Consider the following 26,510-nt stretch of genomic DNA (forward strand, 5'->3'; position numbering starts at 1 on the left):
ACTTCTGTGCATATAAAGTTCTAGCTGCTGTGGTTGCATACATAAATAACCCAGTCAGCTTTCTCGGGACCTTAATTCTTAAATTTATATAGGAGCCTTCATTGGATTGCTACAGGATGAATTGCTATAAGAATAAGTGTTTAGTAAGCTTTCCACTAGTCCTGAGAGATGAAAGTCTAAGTAGGATGCAATCTTAGCTAATGAATCTAAATGCTTTACCAGTGGCTGTTCTGTCAATTATTTTTACTTGATCATCTGATCTTGGTTTTGCTCTATAAATGGGGACCTGAATGGGAGGAACCTGAGTTGGAGGAGGAGGCCTCTCGCTCTTCCTTCCTGACTGAGCATAAGATGCCTCCTCTTAAAAGGTTTGGCAGGCAGGGAATACAATTATGGCATCATCTCATTGATTCCCTCCAATGCTAAACTTGTTGCTGGCTCACTCGTAATCTGGTGATCCACTCAACATCAGTGCACAATGTGTCATATCCTGGACAACGCAATAAAATCCATTCTACTCCAGTCAAGGCTTGGCTAAGGTCAGTTGCTTCTCTTTGGAACAGGGAGCAGAGCTTACACAATACAGAAATTAAACCAGCAGACTACGGAGGAGAACTTAAATGAATTTCTCAATTTATTAATATACAAAGTTTAGGAGAATGAAATGATGTGAAGTGAACTTCTGAATGATTCAGCATACCGGTAGAAAATGGAGCACAGGCATTTGAATATCTAGAAATGACATAACTAGAAAGTATTGTTGAATATCAGAATTGATATGGTTAATAGCAAAGCAAAAAGACTAAAAAACCTAACTCCTATCTCCCTCTAGACTATCTTGTTGTGAGGAACATGGAATGTTTTAAGAATCAGATGTCCCCTTAATTTCTGGTTGTCAGGTGCTCCTTTGTGTTCAGATCAGGCCTCAGCACAATAATGTAGCACTTGGGAAGGAAGATGCAGCCCAGAAGCCCAGCACTGGAGGCCAACATAGAGAAGATCTGCACGGCCACCATGTACTTGCCCTTGGTGCTCAGGTAGGTGGGCACAAAAGACACCCAAACACTGCAGAAGACCAGCATGCTGAACGTGATCAGCTTGGCTTCGTTGAAGGAGCCGGGCAGCTTCCTGGCTAGGAAAGCCACCGTGAAGCAGGTGGCAGCCAAGAAGCCCAGGTAGCCGAGGGCAACGTAAAACATGGACACAGACCCTTCATTGCATTGCAGGATGATCTCTCCCACCTGGGAGCGCATATCCAGCTCTGGGAATGGGGGAGAAGAGCCCAGCCAGATGGTGCAGATGAGAACTTGCCCCCCAGAACAGGAGATGACAATGGAGTTGGCCAGACTCTTGCCCAGCCATCTTCTCACTCTGTTCCCGGGCTTTGTGGCCAGGAAGGCCAGCACCACCGTGATGGTCTTTGCCAAGACAGAAGAAACAGCAACTGAGAAGATGATGCTGAAGGCCGTTTGTCGGAGAAGGCAGGTCTCTTTCCTTGGGCGCCCGATGAAGAGGAAGGAGGACAGAAAGGAAAGCAGGAGGGAGACGAGCAGGATGTAGGAGAGGTCCCGGTTGTTGGCTTTGACTATGGGAGTTTCCTTGTATTTAATGAAGATTCCCAACACAATGCCTGCTGTTAAGGACAAGAAGAGGGCAACGGAAGCTAACACCATTCCCAAATATTCTCCATAAGTCAGGAAGGTGGTAATCTTGGGGACACATTGATCTCTGTCCTTGTTTGAATGGTGATCTTCTGGGCATTTGGTGCAATGTTCTGCATCTGAGGGAGAGAAAAAGAGTGGCTGCAACATCACTTACATCCCTAATGATCTGAACTCGATTACATTTTGAAGAAATCCTAGAGATTTCTTCCTTATGGTCATTCCTTTCAACTCTCTTCCAGGATGTAATGAAGGTGATTGTAAAGAAGTTGAGGAAGGAGCCACATTCCCCAATGTCTGCAGAAATCTCACAAAAAGTGTTTGAGACTGGATTACTGCCCTGTGTTTACTCTCTCCAGAAATACCTTCCCCCTTGGAGTCACCCACCTTCCTGGGCGGAGAAGGTCCCTTCCGCACACCGAGCACAAGCATAGCAGCAAACGGGCTTTCCTTCTAGAACCGCCTTGGCATATCCAGGTCGACATCTTTCTGTACACCTGGAACGAGGCACGGCCTAACCAGAAAGACAAGAAGGTGCAAGAAAGAGGAACAGTTAGGAGTATTTGTGGGTATGTAATTCACTCATAGAGTGAATTGAAATGGATCTCTGGACTGCAGCCTTTGATCCCTCATCAGGGTCCTTTCAACCCCCCACTGACCATTGGGGCGACAAGAATATCTTGTTCTTCATAATTCGTCCAGGACAACTGAGGTTTGCGCCACAGAACTCTGATTCCTCTTCTCCGTTTACCTGCTTCCCTGCTTAATAAATCTTCAAAGAAAATGGCAATGGAGTCTGAAATGTGATTTCCCCAAATTTCAGGATTCTGAAAATCTCTCAACCTCTAATTGAGACACATTTAATATGACTTTTCCAAATATTGGTTTCCCTCACTCTGTTCTTGAGGCATGCAAGGTTTCCTCTTGTCGCTGATGTACTTCCCTAGTTATTTCCAGTTTTCATGCCATTTCTTAACGTTAACCTTACTTTACAATAGGGTTTTTTTTTTTTTTAAAAAAATAATCATTCACCAACAGTGCACTTCTCAATTCCTGCACATACAATAGCTTAACATTTGCAACATCTACAAGTGAGCTTACTCCACGAATTTAAAAAATCCACAATAAATCAGTAATTATCATTTCTAAAATAAATTACTTTCCATCCTTCTGCATGTATGAAAACCCAATAGTTCACTTTTACTAGGGGCTTTCCCTTTTCTTCTTATCTACATAGTCCATTCGGTTAAAGATTCTGTCCAGAATTCTTAAATTCTCAGTCTGGCTTGGAAATAGGACCTCTGGGCTCTATGCTTTCTGTGATCATCCCAAATTCCCCTCCTATCTCAGCTGCTGTGGAAAGAAGGAGTGGTGGTTGCAGCTGTTATTGACGGTCAAGACACCGTTGGTCAACCGGATATGGTCATTTTTCAGCGGTTTAAGGAAAAACATAATAAGCATCTCCTAGCCTTCTCCCTTTGTGATTTACCCTACGTTATTGAATTTCTTGTTCCACTCAATGGCTTCTGGGTTAATGGTGAACTTTGTGCCAGCAGACGTCTCTCTCCTTATATTCCCAATTTCCACAAGGTCACCTGACTTATTGGGAGACATCGCCCAGTTCAAAATACTGTAGTCCGCTGGCAGCTCCCAGTTTTCATCCAAGCACAGCCTGCCTCTGGAAGTATTCAGACACCGGATTTCTCTCAAGAAAGGGTGAAGCTGGAATGGCAGGGGAAAACACCAGCATTAAGAAAACGGGAAGCCAAGATGGATATCTCAGTCCTACTCCCACTTTTCCTTTTTCACTTTGGAAAAGTGGGACATTCTGGGATCAAATAAAAAAGAGCAAAAGGTGAAATTGATAGTGAACAACACTTTGACTGATAAGTTTGATATAACTAAAGGCACCCCCTTCATGGATCACTGCCTTGCCGTGGCGAAGGGGATTGAAGAACTCAGAGAAGCTATGAGCTATGCTGTAGAGGGCCACCCAAGATGGACAGGTCATAGTGGAGAGTTTTGACCAAACGTGATCCACCTGGAGCAGGAATCGGCAAGCCACTCCAGTATCCCTGCCAAGAAAACTCCATGGACAAAGACAACAGGCATATAAAAGTTATGACGCTGGAAGATGAGCCCCTCAGGTCGGAAGGTGTCCAACATGCTACTGGGGAAGAGCGGAGGACAAGTACAAGTAGATCCAGAGCTGATGAAGCGGCTGGGCCAAAGCCAAAAGGACGCTCAGTTGCGGATATGCATTGAAGCGAAAGGAAAGTCCAATGCTGTAAAGAAAAATATTGCATAGGAACCTGGAATGTAAGAACCATGAACCTGGGTAAGTTGGATGTGGTAAAAAATGAGATGGCAAGAATAAATATTGACATCCTGGGCATCAGTGAATTAAAATGGACGGGAATGGGCGAATTCAGTTCTGATGACCATCATATCTACTACTGTGGGCAAGAAACCCGCAAAAGAAATGGAGTGGCCCTCATAGTCAACAAAAGAGTGGTGAAAGCTGTACTGGGATGCAATCTCAAAAATGATAGAATGATCTCGATACGAATCCAAGGTAGACCTTTTAACATAACAATAATCCAAGTTTATGCACCAACTACTGGTGCTGAAGAAACTGAAATCGACCAATTCTATGAAGACTTACAACACCTTATAGAAGTGACACCAAAGAAGGATGTTCTTCTCATTATAGGGGATCGGAATGCTAAAGTAGGGAATCAAGAGATAAAAGGAACAACTGGCAAATTTGGTCTTGGAATTCAAAACGAAGCAGGGCAAAGGCTAATAGAGTTCTGTCAAGATAACAAGCTGGTCATCACAAACACTCTTTTCCAACAACACAAGAGACGACTCTACACATGGACATCACCAGATGGGCAGCATCGAAATCAGATTGATTATATTCTCTGCAGCCAAAGATAGAGAAGCTCTATACAGTCAGCAAAAACAAGACCTGGAGCTGACTGTGGCTCAGATCATCAGCTTCTTATAGCAAAATTCAAGCTTAAACTGAAGAAAGTAGGAAAAACCACTGGGCCGGTAAGATACAATCTAAACCAAATCCCTAATGAATACACAGTGGAAGTGAGGAACAGGTTTAAGGATTTAGATTTGCTGGACAGAGTGCCTGAAGAACTATGGATGGAGGCTCGAAACATTATACAGGAGGCAGCAACGAAAACCATCCCAATGAAAAGGAAATGCAAGAAAGCAAAGTGGCTGTCCAATGAGGCCTTACAAATAGCGGAGGAGAGAAGGCAAGCAAAATGCGAGGGAGATAGAGAAAGATACAGGAAATTGAATGCAGAATTCCAAAAAATAGCAAGGAGAGACAAGAAGGCCTTCTTAAATGAGCAATGCAAAGAAATAGAGGAAAACAACAGAATGGGAAGAACCAGAGATCTGTTCAAGAAAATTGGAGATATGAAAGGAACATTTCGTTCAAAGATTACCATAATAAAGGACAAAAGTGGTAAGGACCTAACAGAAGCAGAAGACATCAAGAAGAGGTGGCAAGAATACACAGAGGAATTATACCAGAAAGATATGGATGCCTGATCACCTCATCTGTCTCCTGAGAAATCTCTATGTGGGACAAGAAGCTACAGTTAGAACTGGATATGGAACAACTGATTGGTTCAAAATTGGGAAAGGAGTACGACAAGGCTGTATTTTGTCTCCCTGCTTATTTAACTTATATGCAGAATTCATCATGCGAAAGGCTGGGCTGGATGAATCCCTAGCCGGAATTAAGATTGCTGGAAGAAATATCAACAACCTTAGATAAGCAGATGACACAACCTTGATGGCAGAAAGTGAGGAGGAATTAAAAAACCTTTTATTGAGGGTGAAAGAGGAGAGCGCAAAATATGGTCTGAAGCTCAACATCAAAAAAACAAAGATCATGGCCACTGGTCCCATCACCTCCTGGCAAATAGAAGGGGAGGAAATGGAGGCAGTGAGAGATTTTACTTTCTTGGGCTCCATGATCACTGCAGATGGTGACAGCAGCCACGAAATTAAGAGACGCCTGCTTCTTGGGAGGAAAGCAATGACAAACCTAGACAGCATTTTAAAAAGTAGAGATATCACCTTGCCAACAAAGGCCCGTATAGTAAAAGCTATGGTTTTCCCAGGAGTGATATATGGAAGTGAGAGCTGGACCATAAAGAAGGCTGATCGCTGAAGAATTGACGCTTTTGAATTATGGTGCTGGAGGAAACTCTTGAGAGTCCCATGGACTGCAAGAAGATCAAATGCATCCATTCTTAAGGAAATCAGCCCTGAGTGCTCACTGGAAGGACAGATCCTGAAGCTGAGGCTCCAGTTCTTTGGCCACCTCATGAGAAGAGAAGACTCACTGGAAAAGACCCTGATGTTGGGAAAGATGGAGGGCACAAGGAGAAGGGGACGACAGAGGATGAGATGGTGGGACAGTGTTCTTGAAGCTACAAACATGAATCTGACCAAACTGCGGGTGGCAGTGGAAGACAGGAGTGCCTGGCGTGCTCTGGTTCATGGGGTCACGAAGAGTCGGACACAACTGAATGACTAAACAACAAACTAAAGGCACTAGACAGGGGTGCCCGTTGTCACCATTGATATTTATCACGGTCCTGGAGGTATTAACTAAGAATTTGAGAGAATTGTCAGACGTGAGAGGGATAAAGATTGGAGTAAAGGAGTATAAATTAAAAGCCTTTGCAGATGATTTGCTCTTAACATTGGATTATCCACACACTAGCATACAAGAAGCGCTGGTGAAAATTGAGGAATTTGGGCAAGAGCAGGATTTAAGCTCAATAAAGGTAAAACTAAAATGTTAGTGAAGAATATGGTCATAGAAGAGATAGATGAATTGCAATGTAGATCAGAAATTATGGTTGTAAAAGGAAGTGAAATATATTGGAATTTGGTTAATACCAAAAATATTAATTTATTTAATGATAATTATGAATCCACATGGAAGGAAATCAAGAGGGACTTGGAAATATGGAGCAGATTAAAGTTGTCATTTTCTGGTAGAATATCAGTGGTAAAAATGAATGTATTACCCAAGATGTTATTCCTGTTTCAAACAATTCCAGTGTCCAAAGGACAGGTCAATTTAAAGAGTGGCAAAAAGTAGTATCGAGATTCATCTGGCAGGAGAATAGCCAAGGATAAAATATAAATTGTTAATAGATTAAAAAAGAAAGAGGTGGATACGCCATGCCAGATTTGAAACTCTATTATGAGGCGTCCTGTCTCTGTTGGTTAAAGGAATGGATAACGATGGAGAATACAGATATTTTAGATCTGGAAGGTTATGATAACAGATTTGGGTGGCATTCTTATCTTTGGTATGACAAAGTGAAAATTCATAGAGGTTTCCTGAACCATGTGATTAGAAGGTCAATCTATGAAGTGTGGGAAAGAAATAAAAACCTATTAGAAAGGAAAACACCATGGTGGATCTCACCTATTGAGGTACTGACGGTAAAAAAATTAAATACGGAGGGAAGATGGGCCACATATAAAGGCACTTTGATGGAAACCGAGAAAGGTTTTAAACTTAAACCATATGATCAAATTGAAGGTTTTTCTTACAGGGTGGCTGCAAGATCATCAAGTTAATGACATATTAAGTGTGGATAAGAGGATAGTGGCAGGCAAAGATGATGGACTTCGCAGAACTGGCCAAACTAACCTGCAGGATTTGAGAACAGGATGATCAAAAATTTCAAAGGGATTGGTGTAAATTTATTGTGTATTTGAATAATAATTGTAAAAATTTGAAGACACTAGCAGGATTGAAATATATCTACAATGTGGACAATGGAAGCTAAAGAACCAAATTGTGAGACAGGACTTGAAAGCGGAAAACCTGCTGAAAGGAAGTCATATGCTCGGCAGAGCAAAAAGTTTCTGTGTTTCTTATTGTATTGCTGAAAATATTGTTTAAGAAAGAAAATAATAAAAATATATTATTATTTTTTAAAAAAGGAATGTCCCACTTTTCCTTAGAATGTCCCTATTTTCTTTGGAGAAATATTGAGGGATATAGACTTAATATAATATTTTGAATATGTTTAATATTTTAGTATTAATTTCTTTATGTTGGGAGCTGCCCAGAGTGCTGAGGCAACCCAAAAAGATGTGTGGGGTACAAACAGTGATATATTTCTAGCAAAAAAGCTGCCGGAACTCACCATGAACACCTCCCTGTGAGAATGGCAATGGCACCCACCTGAGAGGTGCCAGAACTGAGTTCCAGCGAGTTCCCCCCTGAAAAAAGTTCTGGCTATAAACAGTAAGATTATCATTATGGAATGGGATGGTTCTATTTTCATCAGAGAAATGTTGGGCTGTATGCTACTATTACTAATACTAATAGTAACTATGTTATTTTGCAGGTCTATCCACAGTCAAGATCAGCATCTGTGTGGACTGCAGGTTGCAAAAAGGGGAAGGAAATACCTGCCACGGCTGTAGCCTTTGGGGTCCCCATTGCTCTCCTTCCTCCACCATCAGCCTCCTCTGGGATCTAGATGAAAGCGAAGCATGCAAGGCCTGAGCCACAGCTTGAACATTGATGTAAATGCCATACCTGTCATAAGACAGGGCTATCTCACGCTCCTCTTGGGGCAATGGCTGCGGTTTCTCCTCCTCTCTGCATCTTACCCTGCCTTTCACGGACAACAGATGCTTTGAATATGAACACTGAAATGCTTGATTGAAATAATTCCCAAGATTGGTCTGCCATTTATATTTGTCACCTTTGCTGCTCCTTATTCTGGTCTGAATTGCAAAGGACAGAGAACCATGGAGATGCTGGAATAAAGTTGGAGGGATGTAAAAGCCAATTCTGATTTCTAGCAAAGCTGTTGTGATCCAGACTTTTGCCCCTATTTCCTTCTCATACATATCGTGTATTACCATGAGTAGTATTATAGCCACTGCATTGGTTATATAGGAAACAAATACCCCAACTTGTCTCCATAGGAAAAAAGGTTCCCCAGGCCTGATAAATTGATTCACATCATTTTCTGGTACTCTTTTTGCTAAAGCAATGCAGATCCCTTTGCTGAGCATCAGAGGTTTCACAGCGCTCACAAATCTTTCTCCATTGTCATTGTCTGGAGTGAAGAGGCCAATCCACGTCCATCCAAAATGCAGGAGCAATTCAACAATCCCCTGGTACTGACTTTCCTCTTTGGGAGTCATCCGGTAGACAAAAGGGAACAGGGTTTTACCTTCAAGAACCTGGGCAGTGAAGCCATAACTGATCTAGCAAGGAAAGCAAAAGATCAGCAATTTATTTTACTTTCAGCATAATGGGTATTAAATCATATGAAATGCCTGATATCTAAATCTCTGCTGGCTGAGGCTGATGGGAGTTTTAGTCGGAAACATCTGGAGGTGTCAAGCTGGTGAAGGCTCAGTTTTGAAAAAGGGATGTTGGCGCCATAGCTCAGGATTTTCCCATTTTAAAAAAATCCCTGCTTGACCTATCCAAAGAGAAAGTAGAATTTTATGCAGTTGAAATTCTCTGTGCTTCCATGCTCTCCCACTACTTACCTGTGGGATTTTGTAGATGCCTGACAAGGCTGAAATCACTCTTGAGATGACAGTATTGCCTCCTTCAAGAACAGCCAGCAGGTGATTCTGTTCTCCACAGTGATAATTGGGAATATTGCATCCACTGCTTGCAAGCAGCTCTAGCATGGCGTCCGAAGTCATCCTTGCATCGAAATAGTTCTCATAGATGTTGTAGCCCAGGGTGATGTTGGGTAAGAGCCTGAGATCCTGGTTGATCTCTTGAATGGTGAACAGGAAAGACAACATGTACCAGTAGATCCTAGGTGTGTTTCTGCAAGAAATGAATCGTTTAAAAAGAGTGAAACTGGCATTCATATTAATGGGGGTGGGGACATTATATGAGCCAAAAAGATTAGTCTGTATTGATTAATCCTATTGCATTAATATCAAACCATTTACAGTCTAGTATAGAATAAAAATTTGGAGATCTCTGCTCCATGACTGGAGCTTTGATGCAAACAGCACACAGAGCTGTTCAACAGTGGAAGAGACTCCCTCCGAAGGTGACCATGTGTCATGGATGCTTCAAGTGAGATTCCTCCGGGTTCCTTCCTTCTCTATAATCTATGATTCTATTCTACTGTGGTTCTATGAGTAAGAAATGAAGGCGCCCCTCAAAATGTGTGCTATACTGGGAAGTTGCTGCAAAGGCTGCTTTTCCTGCATTGGTCTTTGACTTCTTCCAATGGGCTAGACTATAGGTAGATAAGAGACAAATTTTATTGAAGGAGGGGAAGCACCAAATACCTCAGTCCCCTTTTACTTAGAAATGAGGCCTGGTGGCTTGCAGCTTTGAGTGTGTGGTAAAACCTATAATTTTGCACATGTTTTTCATCAGTGACTCCAACAATGAGGACACCCCCTGGTCTGTATTCTTTTATATAATCATTTTATTTGAAGCATATCATTCCTGCTCTTCTCGCATAAAAATTCACCCATTTTCAAAAGAGATTTTTTCATTCTGAGACGTAGGTGTCCTGTTGTGTTGTATAAAGAGAACTGTGATCGAAATAGAATAAACGTAAAATAATTAATCTCATTTGCTTGGAAATTGCTTGAGTTTCATGCCACCCTCTGGGTTAGGAAACAGGTACCTACTGTGTCAACCATTGCAATCGTTAAAAATGAGACCAGTTGTGTGTGTGTGGAGAAAAGGAATAATTCCTTTTCACATTTTGGACTCCACTAACAAGGAAGTCTTCTGACTCATATTATTTTATTTATCATTTCAATTAAAGCACATATTTCCTGCTCTCCAGCCACCAAACGTTAACCTGTAGGATTTCAAAAATCCATTTTTAAAACTATAGCATTCTTTAACGACATTTGGTTGATGGTCATTTATAATATTATATCATTATAAGGATATAATAGAAGAATGCAAGAATGCCAATGAATCTGGTCAGGGTTCAAAAGTTTGCACTGAATTTCCCCACCTTCAGGAAGCCATGAAACTCAGACAATTTCCAGAGCTCAAAGGTTGAATTGCCTGAGTTTCATGGCATCCTGCAGGTGGGGAAATTCCGTGCATCCATAGGTAGGAGAGTGTTTCACTAAGGAAGACCCAGGGAACAAGGAAATGGGAGAGGTTTGGGTGGAATCTTTTAGTGGACCCCCAGCTCCCATCAGCCCAGCCAACAAGACCAATGGTCAAGGCAGGGTAGACCTGCAACATGAGGACAGCCTTGGCTCCCCAGCCCTGTGAAAGGCGCTCTTTCCTTGATAAATAGAAACCATTACAAGGACTGGAGGACCATGAAGCCCACCCACATATGATATTATATACCTCTCACTCCTGGCGAAGGGTGTCTGAGAAAAGACGTATGGCGTTTCCTTATATAAGCATTTTGGAGAGATGATCCCACTGATGAGAAAGTGTCCAGGCCGGTAGTAATTGCGAGCATCCGTTTCATCCCTGACCAGATTCAAGGGGCATTTCGCCTTGTAGTTCCCGCAGACTCCAAAGGGCATCGTGAGCAGCAGAAGCTGCAACAGAAGGAGCAGGGATCTCATTCTGGCTCTGCCTCCTCCTCCTCTTACTGCCAAGGAGGCAAAGCAGAAGAACCCAAAGACTCCTGCAAGACCAGACTGGGTGGGCTTTGCCAGGCTGTGTGGTTTTCAACTCTACCTTCGGAACTAGGAAGCACAAGGCAGGCACACCCCTCTGTCACCAGCTCTGCATCTTGTCTCAGTCTGTCTCCAACACAGGAAATATTCTCGGCACCAACTTTTTCTTTCCCAGACACAGCGCAATTAATATTGCCATGTTGGTTTCCAAGGCTTATGCAATCTCCTGAAATATCTCCTGAGGTTTCAGAAGATGAGATGACTATAATTTTGATTATTCCAAGTGGAATAAGTTTCATCACAAAAACTTTCTGGAGTCTTGAATGGCTCAAGCGGCAGGTGCAGAGCTGGAGAAAAACATACTTGATTCTAGCCGATCCCTTCTGATGAAACTGGTGGAATATGATGACATGTCTAAACTCAGAGGACAAAATGATGGAATGTTTTTTTTACGATCTTTCTTTACACATTAAAAAATAGGCAAATCAAACATATTGTTCTGTAATGAAAGAAACACTTTACACAAAGAGAAAATAGAAAATAGGAAAGAAAGGGGGAAAAGAAGAGAAAGAATATCAAGAAATAGAAAAAACAGAAAGAAAGTTACCGTATTTTTCGCCCTATAGGACACACTTTTTCCCTCCAAAAATGAAAGGGAAATGTGTGTGGGTCCTATGGGGCGAGTGCAGGCTTCAGGAGAGCCGCAGCGCCAGCCCCACAAGGTTGGGGGACAGCGGGGAGGCGGAACGCTGCCATCCCACTGTCTCCCTATGTGGTTTAGAGGCTGACGGCGGGGAGATGCGTGCTTCTCCCCGCCGCCAGCCCCGCAAGATCCGGGGACAGCGGGGAGGCGCAGCGTGTCTTCCCCCTGTCCCTGGACCTGATCTGAAGGCGGGCGGCGGGGAGAAGAGCGCTTCTCCCCGCTCCCGGCCCCACAAGCGCCTGAGCGGGAAATAATTTTTTTTCCCTTTATTTCCCCCCCAAAAAACATGGTGCGTCCTATGGGCCGGTACGTCCTATGGGGCGAAAAATACGGTAAATGAAGAATCTTATCAAATACATACAGTTTTTTAAGAAATACAAACCATCAGCGACATTACTATAAACATATATTTCCATCAAGAAGTCCTTTTATCTTCACCTTATCAATTTCCTCTCGCTTCTCTTACTTTTCTTATTTATGTCTAATCTCTGGTTTTATTCCCTGATTTGTTAATGACTTCCTTCTATTTCTATAAGGTTCCTAATTCCTCATTTCTTAAAATTTCTGTGTCTGTTCTTATTCTACAAAAGACCATTCTCTTAACTCTCTGGAATTTAATCTATGCTCCACCAAGAGTAATCATGGGAAACATATTTCATCATATAATTTTAATAAACATCCCATTCTTTTTCCTGAATGATTTCTTATTGATTCTCTTAGTTTGGCTAATTCCAGATATAAGTTTCATCACACTAACTTTCTGGATTCTTGACTGGCTCAAGCAGCAGGTGCAGAGCGGGAGAAAAACATGATGGACAGAAGTCAAGGGGTGTTTTTGGGAATTGGAAGTTTGATTTGAACTTTGCTTACAAGGACCAAGGAAGAGACTTGAAGCTGGATCCGACCATGGACTCTCTTTCCTTGGAGGTTTTGAAGGAGAGGTCGGACAGTCTTCTTTGGGGGGGGCGTGGAGCGTGTTATTGGGTTGCTGTTTTTATTTTGATTATATATATTGTGGTTTTATATTTTGATTTTGTTCTGTGAACAACCCTGAGGCCTCTGGGATAGGGCAGTATATAGATTCAAGAAATGAAGAAATAAAAATCAACCAATGGAGAATGCGGAGAAATACCATCCTCATTACTGTGAACGGGACACATGGTGGTGGGATCTTGTTTCCTAGAGGCTGCTAGAGACAGAGACTGGTGGAGCCTGCGATGGGGAGGGTTTTCTCAAGCCCATCCTCTGGCCACTTTGGGTGGGTCTGGGCTGCTTGATTCCTGCCGCTCCCTTCTGGTTCTCCCCCGGAAGGGAAGAAGCGCCTTGGTGGCTTCAAAGCCACTTCAAGTGAATTTCCACCCCATCTTTGAAAGGCTTCTCCAACAGAGGGGAGCTCTCAGGGGTTGGTTGAGGGGAGAAAGGTTGCTCTGAACTTTCGACTCTCCCTTCCCCTTCGACATGTTCTGCGGAAGGAGAGCTTCTGTTGCACATGGAGCCAACTTGCTCCTCGTCTTTGAGCAGAAACTTCTCTACTTGTAAACAATTGCGTGTGCAGAAGCCAGGTGTGACGGAAAAGAAACATCTCTACTCATAAACAAATTGTCTGTGCAGAAGCCAGGCTAGCATTCTAGCAGCTTTATTATTCTTTACGTATTTATTTATAAATATTTTTTTACTTTCTTACTTAATTATTTAATCTTTCAAAAAATCCATGGACTGTTTTGGCCAATCACCCCTAGAGCGCTTTACGTCAAGATAAGTCAGGATGATCATAACAAAGTTTACAGTCTTACTTTAGAACATTCCAAAAGTTAAAATAATAAAACAGAATCTGGACCGCCAGAAGCAGCTTAGTCATGCTGGCCACATGACCTGCGGACAAACGCTGGCTCCCTCGGCCAAGCAAGATGAGCGCCGCAACCCCAGAGTCGTCTGCGACTGGACTTCACTGTTAGGGGTCACTTTACCTTTACCTGAAGGAAAGTACCGCCTTAGAAAGGAACCAAACTATAAAGCTGAAACCTGTGAAAATGAATTGAACTAGCGTATTATTATTGAAGTAACCTAAGTTTCTCCACTTGTATTATACTACCTTGTTTTAAAACAAATCTTTATTGTTATTTTAAAAACATCTGCTTGAGACTCCAGCTCACTGGTTATTCCCCACACCTAGGTCCCCCACAGAATACTCTGGGATAGTTAGCATTGGTTTTAAGGGTGGTTCAGTGAGGTGGGGGCATTATATGTAAGAAAGAGCAGGCAGATTGAGGCGCCAAGCCCGTTGCACCAGGCTAGCATTCTAGCAGTTTTATTATTCTTTATCCATTTGTTTATTAATATTTACTTCTTACTTACTTACTCATTTCATCTGTTTCATAAAATCCACGTACCACAGGGTTAGGCCAATAACTCCCAAAGCGCTTTACGTAAAGATAAGGCAGGACAATCATAAAAAAGTTTTCAAACTTACTTCAGAACATACAAAAAGTTAAAATAATAAAACAGACTCAAATTACCTCAACTTCCTAAGAATCTGGGTGGATCCTTAATAAAAATATATTTTTTAAAACAATTTTTAAAATAAACTCTCCATAGATATTCCAATACACCTTTCTTCTTATACAATTTGTAAAAATAAATACATAATTTCTTCTTGACTCCCCACCTCTCCTTTCTCGATGTTTGTTTTTATTACTCTTTTTTATCAGATGTTTTAAAATATATATGATTTTATTATGTAAGCCCCGATGTTGTATTTCAATAATTCTCTGCCTTTGACTTCATGTATGGATGATGGTTTGACAGATAATATATCCATGGTCTCCATTCTTCCTTAAACAATCCATCATGTTGGATGGTCATTTTAGATGGTAATTTCACCACTTCAGCATATTCCCCCAGTTTCATAAGCCATTCCTCTTTGGTGGGGAACTTTTCCCATTTCTGTGCATATAAAGTTCTAGCTGCTGTGGCTGCATACATACATAAACTAGTTAGCTTTCTCAGGACCTTTATTTATTAATTTTATATTGCACCCTTCATTGGAATTCTACAGGTTGAATTACTATAAGACTGAGAGCTTAATGAGCTTACCACCAATTTGAAGTGTTGAAAGTTTAAGTAGGATGCAATCTTGGCTAATTAACCTATTCTAAATGCTTCATCAGTGGCTGTTCTGTCAATTATTTTCACTTGCCCATCTGATCTTGGTTTTGCTCTATAAATGGGGACCTGAATGGGAGGAACCTGAGTTGGAGGAGGAGGCCTTCCAAAAGTTAAAATAATAAAACAGAATCAAATTACCTCAACTTCCTAAGAATCTGGGTGAATGCTTTCTTTACTACATTTAAAAAATAATTATTATTATTAAGTCTCCACAGATATTCCAATCACTTGTCTTCGCATACAGTTTAAAACAAAAAAACAACCCCCCCACACAATTTCTTCTTGAGTCCCCACCCCCTTCTCTATGTTTGTTTTTATTACTTCTTTTTATCAGATGTTTTAAAAAACACGTTTTTATTATCAAAGCCCCAATGTCGTATTTCAGTAATCCACTGCTTATATTTCAAATCCTGCCTTTGACTTCATGAATGGATGATAGTTTGACAAATAAGATATCAATGGTCTCCATTCTTCCTGAAAAGATTCATCCTCATGTCCTCTTAGTTTAGCAGGTAATTTCACCATTTCAGCATATTCCCCCAGTTTCATAAACGAATCCTCCCTCTTTCCACTTCTGTGCATATAAAGTTCTAGCTGCTGTGGTTGCATACATAAATAACCCCCCAGTCAGCTTTCTCGGGACCTTAATTCTTAAATTTATATAGGAGCCTTCATTGGATTGCTACAGGTTGAATGGCTATAAGAATAAGTGTTTAGTAAGCTTTCCACTAGTCCGGAGAGATGAAAGTCTAAGTAGGATGCAATCTTAGCTAATGAATCTAAATGCTTTACCAGTGGCTGTTCTGTCAGTTATTTTGACTTCCCATCTGATCTTGGTTTTGCTCTATAAATGGGGACCTGAATGGGAGGAACCTGAGTTGGAGGAGGAGGCCTCTCGCTCTTCCTTCCTGACTGAGCATAAGATGCCTCCTCTTAAAAGGTTTGGCAGGCAGGGCTTCCATCCCCCGCTAAATCAGCTAGCTTTTCCAACTCTCCTTGATCATACAGAGGCCAGAAGCGGTTGTATGTTTCGACCGCAGAAACAGTTACTTGCTCCGTTTTGCTGTTATTGTTAGTAGATGGTGGGGGAGATTCAAGCTTTGACTGCTTTGCTCTTGGAGGTGAACAACCTTTCTCTGCAGATCTTGGTCGCTTGCCATGACCCATTTGTCGCTGTCTCACTGACTACGGAGGTTCAAAGTAGAGGTAAACGGAGACAAAAGAGAACTTATCTTTTATGGCCGCAACTCCTCTGCTACTCCTCCTCCACTGCTCAGCGTAACCCAATCTTCAAGGCGGCGTTACTAATCAGCAGAAGGTTTGAATATCCTTGTTGATACGTATATTGGCCAACCATAGAAGTAAAACGATTAAAACTTCTAACAGAGGTAAAATAATTTAAAAGTCTAATAAAAACAGCTAAAAAGACGGCTATAAAAGGCTATAAAAGGTTTGTAATCCAGAGGGTTCATGAAGGAGAAGTTGTTACAGCCGCCATCTTGCCCCTGTTTTCCCAACTCCACAACACATATTGATCGCAATCTTAGCAAATGAATCTAAATGCTTTACCAGTGGCTGTTCTATCAATTATTTTTACTTGATCATCTGATCTTGGTTTTGCTCTATAAATGGGGACCTGAATGGGAGGAACCTGAGTTGGAGGAGGAGGCCTCTCGCTCTTCCTTCCTGACTGAGCATAAGATGACTCCTCTTAAAAGGTTTGGCAGGCAGGGAATCCAACTATCTGGCATCATCTCATTGATTCCCTCCAATGCTGAACTTGTTGCTGGCTCACTCGTAATCTGGTGATCCACTCAACATCAGTGCACAATGTGTCATATCCTGGACAACGCAATAAAATCAATTGGACTCCAGTCAAGGCATGGCTAAGGTCAGTTGCTACTCTTTGGAACAGGGAGCAGAGCTTACACAATAGAGAAATTAAACCCGGAGACTACGGAAGATAATTTAAATGATTTTCTCAATTTATTAACATACAAAGTTTAGGAAAATGAAATGATGTGAAGGGAACTTCTGAATGATTCAGCATACCGGTAGAAAATGGAGCACAGGCATTTGAATATCTAGAAATGACATAACTAGAAAGTATTGTTGAATATCAGAATTGATATGGTTAATAACAAAGCAAAAAGACTAAAAAACCGAACTCCTATCTCCCTCTAGACTATCTTGTTGTGAGATAAATATAAGTTCCCAAAAGACAAAAATTTTAAAAGATAATAGTTTACAAATTACGGGCAGTACATCAAGACTCATTGTAATCCTTGGCAAAGCAGGGTAGGAAAACATTTCCTCCCATCTTACGGTTCATGTGAACAGGACTACATAAAATTTGGGCTAAGAATGAACATAATCTCTTTCAGAGGTAGAGAAGGAGCAACATGAATAAGCAGGTGTGTTTCATTTATGTACTTCTGGACATCAGGAACATGGAATGTTTTAAGAATCATATGTCCCCTTAATGTCTGGTTGTCAGGTGCTCCTTTGTGTTCAGATGAGGCCTCAGCACAAGAATGTAGCACTTGGGAAGGAAGATGCAGCCCAGAAGCCCAGCACTGGAGGCCAATATAGAGAAGATCTGCACGGCCACCATGTACTTGCCCTTGGTGCTCAGGTAGGTGGGCACAAAAGACACCCAAACACTGCAGAAGACCAGCATGCTGAAGGTGATCAGCTTGGCTTCGTTGAAGGAACCGGGCAGCTTCCTGGCTAGGAAAGCCACTGTGAAGCAGGTGGCAGCCAAGAAGCCCATGTAGCCGAGGGCAATGTAAAACATGGCCACAGACCCTTCGTTGCATTGCAGGATGATCTCTCCCAGCTGGGAGTGCATGTCCGGCTCTGGGAATGGGGGAGAAGAGCCCAGCCAGATGGTGCAGATGAGAACTTGCCCCCCAGAACAGGAAATGACAATGGAGTTGGCCAGACTCTTGCCCAGCCATCTCCTCACTCTGTTCCCGGGCTTTGTGGCCAGGAAGGCCAGCACCACCGTGATGGTCTTTGCCAAGACAGAAGAAACAGCAACTGAGAAGATGATGCTGAAGGCCGTTTGTCGGAGAAGGCAGGTCTCTTTCCTTGGGCACCCGATGAAGAGCAAGGAGGACCAAAAGGAAAGCAGGAGGGAGACGAGCAGGATGTAGGAGAGGTCCCGGTTGTTGGCTTTGACTATGGGAGTTTCCTTGTATTTAATGAAGATTCCCAACACAATGCCTGCTGTTAAGGACAAGAAGAGGGCAACGGAAGCTAAAACCATTCCCAAATATTCTCCATAAGTCAGGAAGGTGGTAATCTTGGGGACACATTGATCTCTGTCCTTGTTTGGATACTGATCTTCTGGGCATTTGGTGCAATGTTCTGCATCTGAGGAAGAGAAAAAGAGTGGCGGCAACATCACTTACATCCCTAATGATCTGTGCTCTTTTACGTTTTGAAAAACTCTGTGGTGGACCTCAGGAAATAAGAATGTTATAATAGGTAAAGCAACATTGTGATCTAGGATAAACTGAGTAGCAATGAGCACTCCACTTCTGTTAACTGCATTTTTTTGGATCCTGCCTAATCCTGAAGAAACAGCTCTTTAACTTGACATTTTAAATGCAGTTCTCTGTTGCTTCCATGCAATGTTCATAGTAGTGAGATCAAAACAGTCCATTGATTATATTGTAATAATTTTCATCTGAAGTATTCTTTATATTTTTTCGTGCTTTTGCTATTAAAAATTTGCTGGTTTGCATCTCCTGTCCATTCTTTTTTATAAATATCAAAATTATTTCCTTTTTGGTGTGACTTGGTATAAAAAATAAAAAAGGACTGTTTGTGGGAATTCCTCTCACAGCTGCCCACTTTCCACCCCAGAGATTTCTTCCTTATGGCCACTCCTTTCAATGCCCTTTCTGGATGTAATAAAGTTGATTAATCCTATGAATGTCGAGGAAGAATCCACATTCCCCAATGTCTGCAGAAATCTCACAAAAAGTGTTTGAGACTGGATTACTGCCCTGTGTTTACTCTCTCCAGAAATACCCTCCCCCTTGGCGTCACCCACCTTCCTGGGCAGAGAAGGTCCCTTCCGCACACCGAGCACAAGCATAGCAGCTAATGGGCTTTCCTTCTAGAACCACCTTGGCATATCCAGGTCGACATTTTTCTGTACACCTGGAACGAGGCACGGCCTAACCAGAAAGACAAGAAGGTGCAACAAAGAGGAACAGTTAGGAGTATTTGTGGGTATGTAATTCACTCATAGAGCGAATTCAAACGGATCTCTGGACTGCAGCCTTTGACCCCTCATCAGGGTCCTTTCAACCCCCCACTGACCATTGGGGTGACCACAATATCTTGTTCTTCATAATTCAGGACAACTGAGGATTGCGCCACAGAACTCTGATTCCTCTTCTCCGTTTACCTGCTTCCCTGCTTAATAAATCTTCAAAGAAAATGGCAATGTAGTCTGAAATGTGATTTCCCCAAAGTTCAGGATTCGGATAATCTCTCAATCACCAATTAAGACAAATTTACTATGACTTTTCAAAATATTGGTTTCCCTCACTTTGTTCTTGAGGCATGCAAGGTTTCCTCTTGTCGCTGATGTATTTCCCTAGTGATTTCTAGTTCATGTGCCATTCCTTAACATTAACCTTATCTTACAATAGAGTTGTTGTTTTTTTAACTTCTCATCCTTCACCAACAGCCGTGCACTTCTCAATTCCTACACATACAATAGTTTAACATTTGCAACATCTACAAGTGAGCTTACTCCATAAATTTAAAATATCCACCATAAATCAGTAATTATCATTTCTAAAATAAATTACTTTCCATCCTTCTGCATGTATGAAAACCCAATAGTTCACTTTTACTAGGTATTTTCCCTTTTCCCTAGGTGTTTTCCCCTTTCTTCTTATCTACGTAGTCCTTTCTGTCAAAGATTCCGTCCAGAATTTTTAAATTCTCAGTCTGGCTCGGAAATAGATGGTGTCTTCTCTGAGTACCTCTGAGCTCTATGCTTTCTGTGAGCACCACAAATTCCCCTCCTATCTCAGCTGCTGTGGAAAGAAGGAGTGGTGGTTGCAGCTGTTATTGACGGTCAAGACACCATTGGGCAAACTGATATGGTCATTTTTCAGTGGTTGTTTAAGGAAAAACATATTCAGGATCTCCTAGCCTCCCCTCTCTGTCATTCCCCTTACCTTGTTGAATTTCTTGGGCCACTCAATGGCTTCTGAGTTAATGGTGAACTTTATGCCAGCAGACGTCTCTCTCCTTATATTCCCAATTTTCACAACGACCTGAGACTTATTGGGAAACATCACCCAGTTCATAATATCAAAGTCTCCTGGTAGCTCCCAGTTCTCATCCAAGCACAGCCTGCCCCTGGAAGTATTCAGACACCGGATTTCTCTCAAGAAAGGGTGAAGCTGGAATGGCAGCGGAAAGCACCAGCATTAAGAAACCGGGAAACCAAGATGGATATCTCAGTCCTACTCACTTCAACCTCTTAGGATTTGGGGCTGCGTGTATCTCATGTAGACTGGAATTCCTATTCAGCCATTTCTATTACTACAGACCCTGCAAGTGCCCCAATTTTCCAGGGATGTCCCTGAATTAGAGACAGTTTTTCATTTGATCCTGGAATTTCCCACTTTTCCTTAGAATGTGCCTATTTTCATTGGAGAAATGTTGGCGGATGTGGAGTTATCCAACCTACAAGCTGTCCAATCCTATATCGGGAATTTTTAAATGTTTAATATTTTAATATGAATTTCCTTATTTTGGGAGCTGCCCAGAGTGCTGAGGCAACTGAAGAAGATGTATAATCAGTGCTATTCTAGAAAAGAAGATGCCGGAACTCACCATGAACACCTCCCTCTGAGAATGGCAATGGCACCCACCTGAGAGGTGCCAAAACTGAGTTCCAGCGAGTTCCCCTCTGAAAAAAAGCCCTGGGTATAAGCAGTAAGATTATCATTATGGAATGGGCCGTCTCTATTTTCATCAGAGAAATGATGGGCAGTATGCTACTGTTACTAATACTAATAGTAACTATGATATTTTGCAGGTCTATCCCCAGTCAAGATCAGCATCTGTGTGGACTGCAGGTTGCAAAAAGGGGAAGGAAATACCTGCCACGGCTGTAGCCTTTGGGGTCCCCATTGCTCTCCTTCCTCCACCATCAGCCTCCTCTGGGATCTAGATGAAAGCGAAGCATGCAAGGCCTGTGCCACAGCCTGAACATGGATGTAAGTGCCATAGCTGTCTATAGACTGGGCTCCCTCACGCGCCTCTTGGGGCAACAGCTCGAGTTTCTCCTCCTCTCTGCATCTTATCCTGCGTTTCACAGACAACAAATGCTTTGAATATGAACACTGAAATGCTTGATTGAAATAATCCTGAAGATCGGTCTGCCCTTTATATTTGTCACCTTTGCTGCTCCTTATTCCAGTCTGAATTGCAAAGGACAGAGAACCATGGAGGTGCTGGAAATAATTTGGAGGGAAGTAATAGCCAGTTCTGATTTCTAACAAAGCTGTTGTGATCCAGACCTTTGCCCCTATTTCCTTCCCATATACCATGTTTATTGTCAGGAGTAGAAAGATGCCCATTGAATTGGTTACATAGTAAAAAAATACCCCAACTTGTCTCCATAGGAAAAAAGGTTCCCCAGGCCTGATAAATTGACCCATATCATTTTCTGGTATAATTTTTGATAAAGCAATGCAGATCCCTTTGCTGAGCATCAGAGGTTTCACAGCGCTCACAAATCTTTCTCCACTGTCATTGTCTGGAGTGCAGAGGCCAATCCACGTCCATCCAAAATGCAGGAGCAATTCAACAATCCCCTGGTACTGACTTTCCTCTTTGGGAGTCATCCGGTAGAGAAAAGGGAACAGGGTTTTACCTTCGAGAACCTGGGCAGTGAAGCCATAACTGATCTAGCAAGGAAAGCAAAAGATCAGCAAATTTATTTTATATCGGCATAACAGATATTTTAATCATTTGAAATGATTGATATCTCTCTAAATCTCTGCTGGCTGAGGCTGATGGGAGTTTTAGTCTGAAACATCTGGAGGTGTCAAGTTGGTGAAGGCTCAGTTTTGAATAAGGGATGTTGGATCCATAGCTCAGGATTTTCCCATTTTGAAAAATATCCCCTCTTGACCCCTCCAAAGAGAAAATAGAATTTTACGCAGTTGAAATTCTCTTTCCCTCCATGCTCTCCCACTACTTACCTGTGGAATTTTGTAGATGCCTGACAAGGCTGAAATCACTCTTGAGATGAAAGTGTTGCTTCTTTCAAGAACAGCCAGCAGGTGATTCTGTTCTCCACAGTGATAATTAGGAATATTGCATCCACTGGCTGCAAGCAGCTCTAGCATGGCGTCCGAAGTCATCCTTGTATCGAAATAGTTCTCATAGATGTTGTAGCCCAGGGTGATGTTGGGTAAGAGCCTGAGATCCTGGTTGATCTCTTGGATGGTGAACAGGAAAGACAACATGTACCAGTAGATCCTAGGTGTGTCTCTGCAATAAATGAATCCTTTAAAAAGAGTGAAACTGGTATTCATATTAATGGGGGTGGGGACATTATATGCGCCAAAAAGATTAGTATGTGTTGATTAATCCTATTGCATTAATATCAAACCATTTACAGTCTAGTATAGAATAAAAATTTGGAGATCTCTGCTCCATGACCGGAGCTTTGATGCAAACAGCACACAGAGCTGTTGAACAGTGGAAGAGACTCCCTCCGAAGGTGACCATGTGTCATGGATGCTTCAGGTGAGATTTCTCCGGGTTCCTTCCATCTCTGCAATCTATGATTCTATTATATAGTGGTTCTATGAGTAAGAAATGAAGGTGCCCTCAAAATGTGTGCTATACTGGGAAGTTGCTGCAAAGGCTGCTTTTCCTGCATTGGTCTTTGACTTCTTCCAATGGACTAGACTATAGGTAGATAAGAGACAAATTTTATTGAAGGAGGGGAAGCACCAAATACCTCAGTCCCCTTTTACTTAGAAATGAGGCCTGGTGGCTTGCAGCTTTGAGTGCGTGGTAAAACCTATAATTTTGCACATGTTTTTCATCAGTGTTGAATGAGGACACCCCCTGGTCTGTATTATTTTCTATAATCATTTTATTTGAAGCATATCATTCCTGCTCTTCTCTCATAAAAAACCACCCATTTTCAAGAGAGATTTTTTCATTCTGAGATGTAGTTGTCCTGTTGTGTTGTATAAAGAGAACTGTGATCGAAATAGAATAAACGTAAAATAATTCATCTCATTTGCTTGGAAATGGCTTGAGTTTCATGCCACCCTCTGGGTTAGGAAACAGGTACCTACTGTGTCAACCATTGCAATAGTTAGAAATGAGACCAGCTGTGTGTGTGTGAAGAAAAGGAATAATTCCTTTTCACATTTTGGACTCCACTACCAAGAAAGTCTCCTGACTCATATTATTTTATTTATCATTTCAATTAAAGCACATATTTCCTGCTCTCCAGCCACCAAACGTTAACCTGTAGGATTTTTAAAATCCATTTTTTAAAACTATAGCATTCTTTAACGACATTTGGTTGATGGTCATTTATAATATTATATCATTATAAGGATATAATAGAAGAATGCAAGAATGCCAATGAATCTGGTCAGGGTTCAAAAGTTTGCACTGAATTTCCCCACCTGCAGGAAGCCATGAAACTCAGACAATTTCCAGAGCTCAAAGCTTGAATTGCCTGAGTTTCATGGCATCCTGCAGGTGGGGAAATTCAGTGCATCCATAGGTAGGAGAGTGTTTCACTAAGGAAGACCCAGGGAACAAGGAAATGGGAGAGGTTTGGGTGGAATCTTTTAGTGGACCCCCCAGCTCCCATCAGCCCAGCCAGCAAGACCAATGGTCAGGGCAGGGTAGACCTGCAACATGAGGACAGCCTTGGCTCCCCAGCCCTGAGAAAGGCGCTCTTTCCTTGATAAATAGGAACCATTACAAGGACTGGAGGACCATGAAACGTATCCACATATGATTTTATATACCTCTCACTCCTGGCCAAGGGTGTCTGAGAAAAGACGTATGGAATTTCCTTATATACGCGTTTTGGAGATATGATCCCACTGATGAGAAAGTGTCCAGGCCAGTAGTAATTGCGAGCATCCGTTTCATCCCTGACCAGATTCAAGGGGCATTTCGCCTTGTGGTTCCTGCAGACTCCAAAGGGCACCATGAGCAGCAGAAGCAACAACAGAAGGAACAGGGATCTCATTCTGGCTCTGCCTCCTCCTCCTCTTACTGCCAAGGAGGCGAAGCAGAAGAACCCAAAGACTCTTGCAAGACCAGACTGGGTGGGCTTTGCCAGGCTGGGTGGTTTTCAACTCTACCTTTGGAGCTAGGAAGCACAAGGCAGGCACACCCCTCTGTCTTGACTCAGTCTGTCTTCAACACAGAAAATATTCTCGGCACCAACTTTTTCTTTCCCAGACACAGCGCAATTAATATTGTCATGTTGCTTTCCGAGGCTCATGCAATCTCCCGAAATATCTCCTGGGCTTTCAGAAGATGAGATGACTATAATTTTGATTATTCCAAGTGGAATAAGTTTCATCACTAAAACTTTCTGGAGTCTTGAATGGCTCAAGCGGCAGGTGCAGAGCTGGAGAAAAACATGCTTGATTCTAGCCGATCCCTTCTGATGAAACTGGTGGAATATGATGAAATGTCTAAACTCAGAGGACAAAATGATGGATTGTTTTTTTACGATCTTTCTTTACACATTAAAAAATACGCAAATCAAACATATTGTTCTGTAATTAAATAAACACTTTACACAAAAAGAAAATAGAAAAGGGGGAAAAGAAGAGAAAGAATATCAAGAAATAGAAAAAATAGAAAGAAAGTTAAATGAAGAATCTTACCAAAGACATACAGTTCTTTAAGAAAAACAAACCATCAGCGATATTACTATAAACATATATTTCCATCAAGAAGTCTTTTTTCTTCACTTTATCAATTTCCTCTCGCTACTCTTACTTTTCTTATTTATGTCTAATCTCTGGTTTTATTCCCAGATTTGTTAATGACTTCCTTCTATCTCTATAACGTTCCTAATTCCTCATTTCTTAAAATTTCTGTGTCTGTTCTTATTCTACAAAAGACCATTCTCTTAACTCTCTGGAATTTAATCTATGCTCCACCAAGAGTAATCATGGGAAACATATTTCATCATGTAATTTTAATAAACATCCCATTCTTTTTCCTGAATGATTTCTTATTGATTCTCTTAGTTTGGCTAATTCCAGATATAAGTTTCATCACACTAACTTTCTGGATTCTTGACTGGCTCAAGCAGCAGGTGCAGAGCGGGAGAAAAACATGATGGACAGAAGTCAAGGGGTGTGTTTGGGAGTTGGAAATTTGGTTTGAACTTTGCTCACAAGGACCAAAGAAGAGACTTGAAGCTGGATCCGACCACGGACTCTCCTTCCTTGGAGATTTTGCAGCAGAGGTCGGACAGTCATCTTTTTTTTGTGGGGTGGAGCGTGTTATTGGGTTGGTGTTTTTATTTTGATTCTATATATTGTGGCTTTATATTTTGATTTTGTTCTGTGAACCACCCTGAGGCCTCTGGGATAGGGCAGTATATAGATTCAAGAAATGAAGAAATAAAAATCAACCAATGGAGAATGCGGAGAAATACCATCCTCATTACTGTGAACGGGACACATGGTGGTGGGATCTTGTTTCCTAGAGGCTGCTAGAGACAGAGACTGGTGGAGCCTGCGATGGGGAGGGTTTTCTCAAGCCCACCCTCTGGCCACTTTGGGTGGGTCTGGGCTGCTTGATTCCTGCCGCTCCCTTCTGGTTCTCCCCCGGAAGGGAAGTAGCGCCTTGGTGGCTTCAAAGCCAATTCAAGTGAATTTCCACCCCATCTTTGAAAGGCTTCTCCAACAGAGGGGAGCTCTCAGGGGTTGGTTGAGGGGAGAAAGGTTGCTCTGAACTTTCGACTCTCTCTTCCCCTTCGACATGTTCTGCGGAAGGAGAGCTTCTGTTGCACATGGAGCCAACTTGCTCCTCGTCTTTGAGCAGAAACATCTCTACTCATAAACAAATTGTCTGTGCAGAAGCCAGGCTAGCATTCTAGCAGCTTTATTATTCTTTACGAATTTATTTATTAATATTTTTTTACTTTCTTACTTAATTATTTAATCTTTCATAAAATCCATGCACTTTTTTGGCCAATCACTCCTAGAGCGCTTTACGTCAAGATAAGTCAGGATGATCATAACAAAGTTTACACTCTT

At 41.9% G+C, this 26,510-nt stretch overlaps 2 protein-coding genes across 7 annotated transcripts in view; one reads left to right on the forward strand and one right to left on the reverse strand.

Annotated features, from left to right (window-relative positions):
* Positions 1 to 860: 860 nt before the first annotated feature.
* Positions 861 to 24,968, reverse strand: LOC310668623 (vomeronasal type-2 receptor 26-like). Its single transcript, XM_083422035.1, has 7 exons — positions 24,677 to 24,968; positions 11,050 to 11,490; positions 9,243 to 9,534; positions 8,142 to 8,951; positions 3,156 to 3,383; positions 2,049 to 2,175; positions 861 to 1,780 (listed from the first exon to the last, which is right to left on the reverse strand). The coding sequence occupies exons 2-7, from the start codon at positions 11,274 to 11,276 to the stop codon at positions 882 to 884; spliced, it is 2,583 nt and encodes an 860-aa protein (XP_083278161.1). The 5' UTR covers positions 11,277 to 11,490; positions 24,677 to 24,968; the 3' UTR covers positions 861 to 881.
* The window catches only part of LOC310668321 (vomeronasal type-2 receptor 26-like), a 77,602-nt gene continuing 59,268 nt past the window's right edge, over positions 8,177 to 26,510 (forward strand). For 2 of the 6 annotated variants that reach the window (XM_083421434.1, XM_083421429.1), the window contains exons 1-2: positions 8,177 to 8,258; positions 22,878 to 22,995. In XM_083421434.1, coding sequence (XP_083277560.1) covers positions 22,987 to 22,995 — 9 coding nt within the window. In that variant the 5' untranslated portion in view covers positions 8,177 to 8,258; positions 22,878 to 22,986. Of the gene's footprint in view, positions 8,259 to 9,580; positions 9,793 to 18,443; positions 19,444 to 21,274; positions 21,456 to 21,583; positions 21,714 to 22,872; positions 22,996 to 26,510 lie in introns of those variants that run through there. The other 4 variants (XM_083421431.1, XM_083421432.1, XM_083421433.1 and 1 more) reach the window with 4 other exon arrangements.

Source organism: Podarcis tiliguerta, assembly GCF_965153285.1.
Source record: "Podarcis tiliguerta genome assembly, chromosome: 18".
In the NCBI taxonomy this organism is placed as follows: Eukaryota; Metazoa; Chordata; class Lepidosauria; order Squamata; family Lacertidae; genus Podarcis; species Podarcis tiliguerta.

Bases quoted from the DNA above. Each gene is read 5' to 3' on its own strand.
- LOC310668623 (XM_083422035.1), bottom strand. From the start codon at position 11,276: ATGAGATCCCTGCTCCTTCTGTTGCAGCTTCTGCTGCTCACGATGCCC. The intron at 8,952-9,242 runs GTAAGTAGTGGG...TTTCCTTGCTAG, and splicing joins GCATCTACAAAATCCCACAG to ATCAGTTATGGCTTCACTGC. The intron at 3,384-8,141 runs GTATTTCCTTCC...CTGCCATTCCAG, and splicing joins AAAGGCTACAGCCGTGGCAG to CTTCACCCTTTCTTGAGAGA.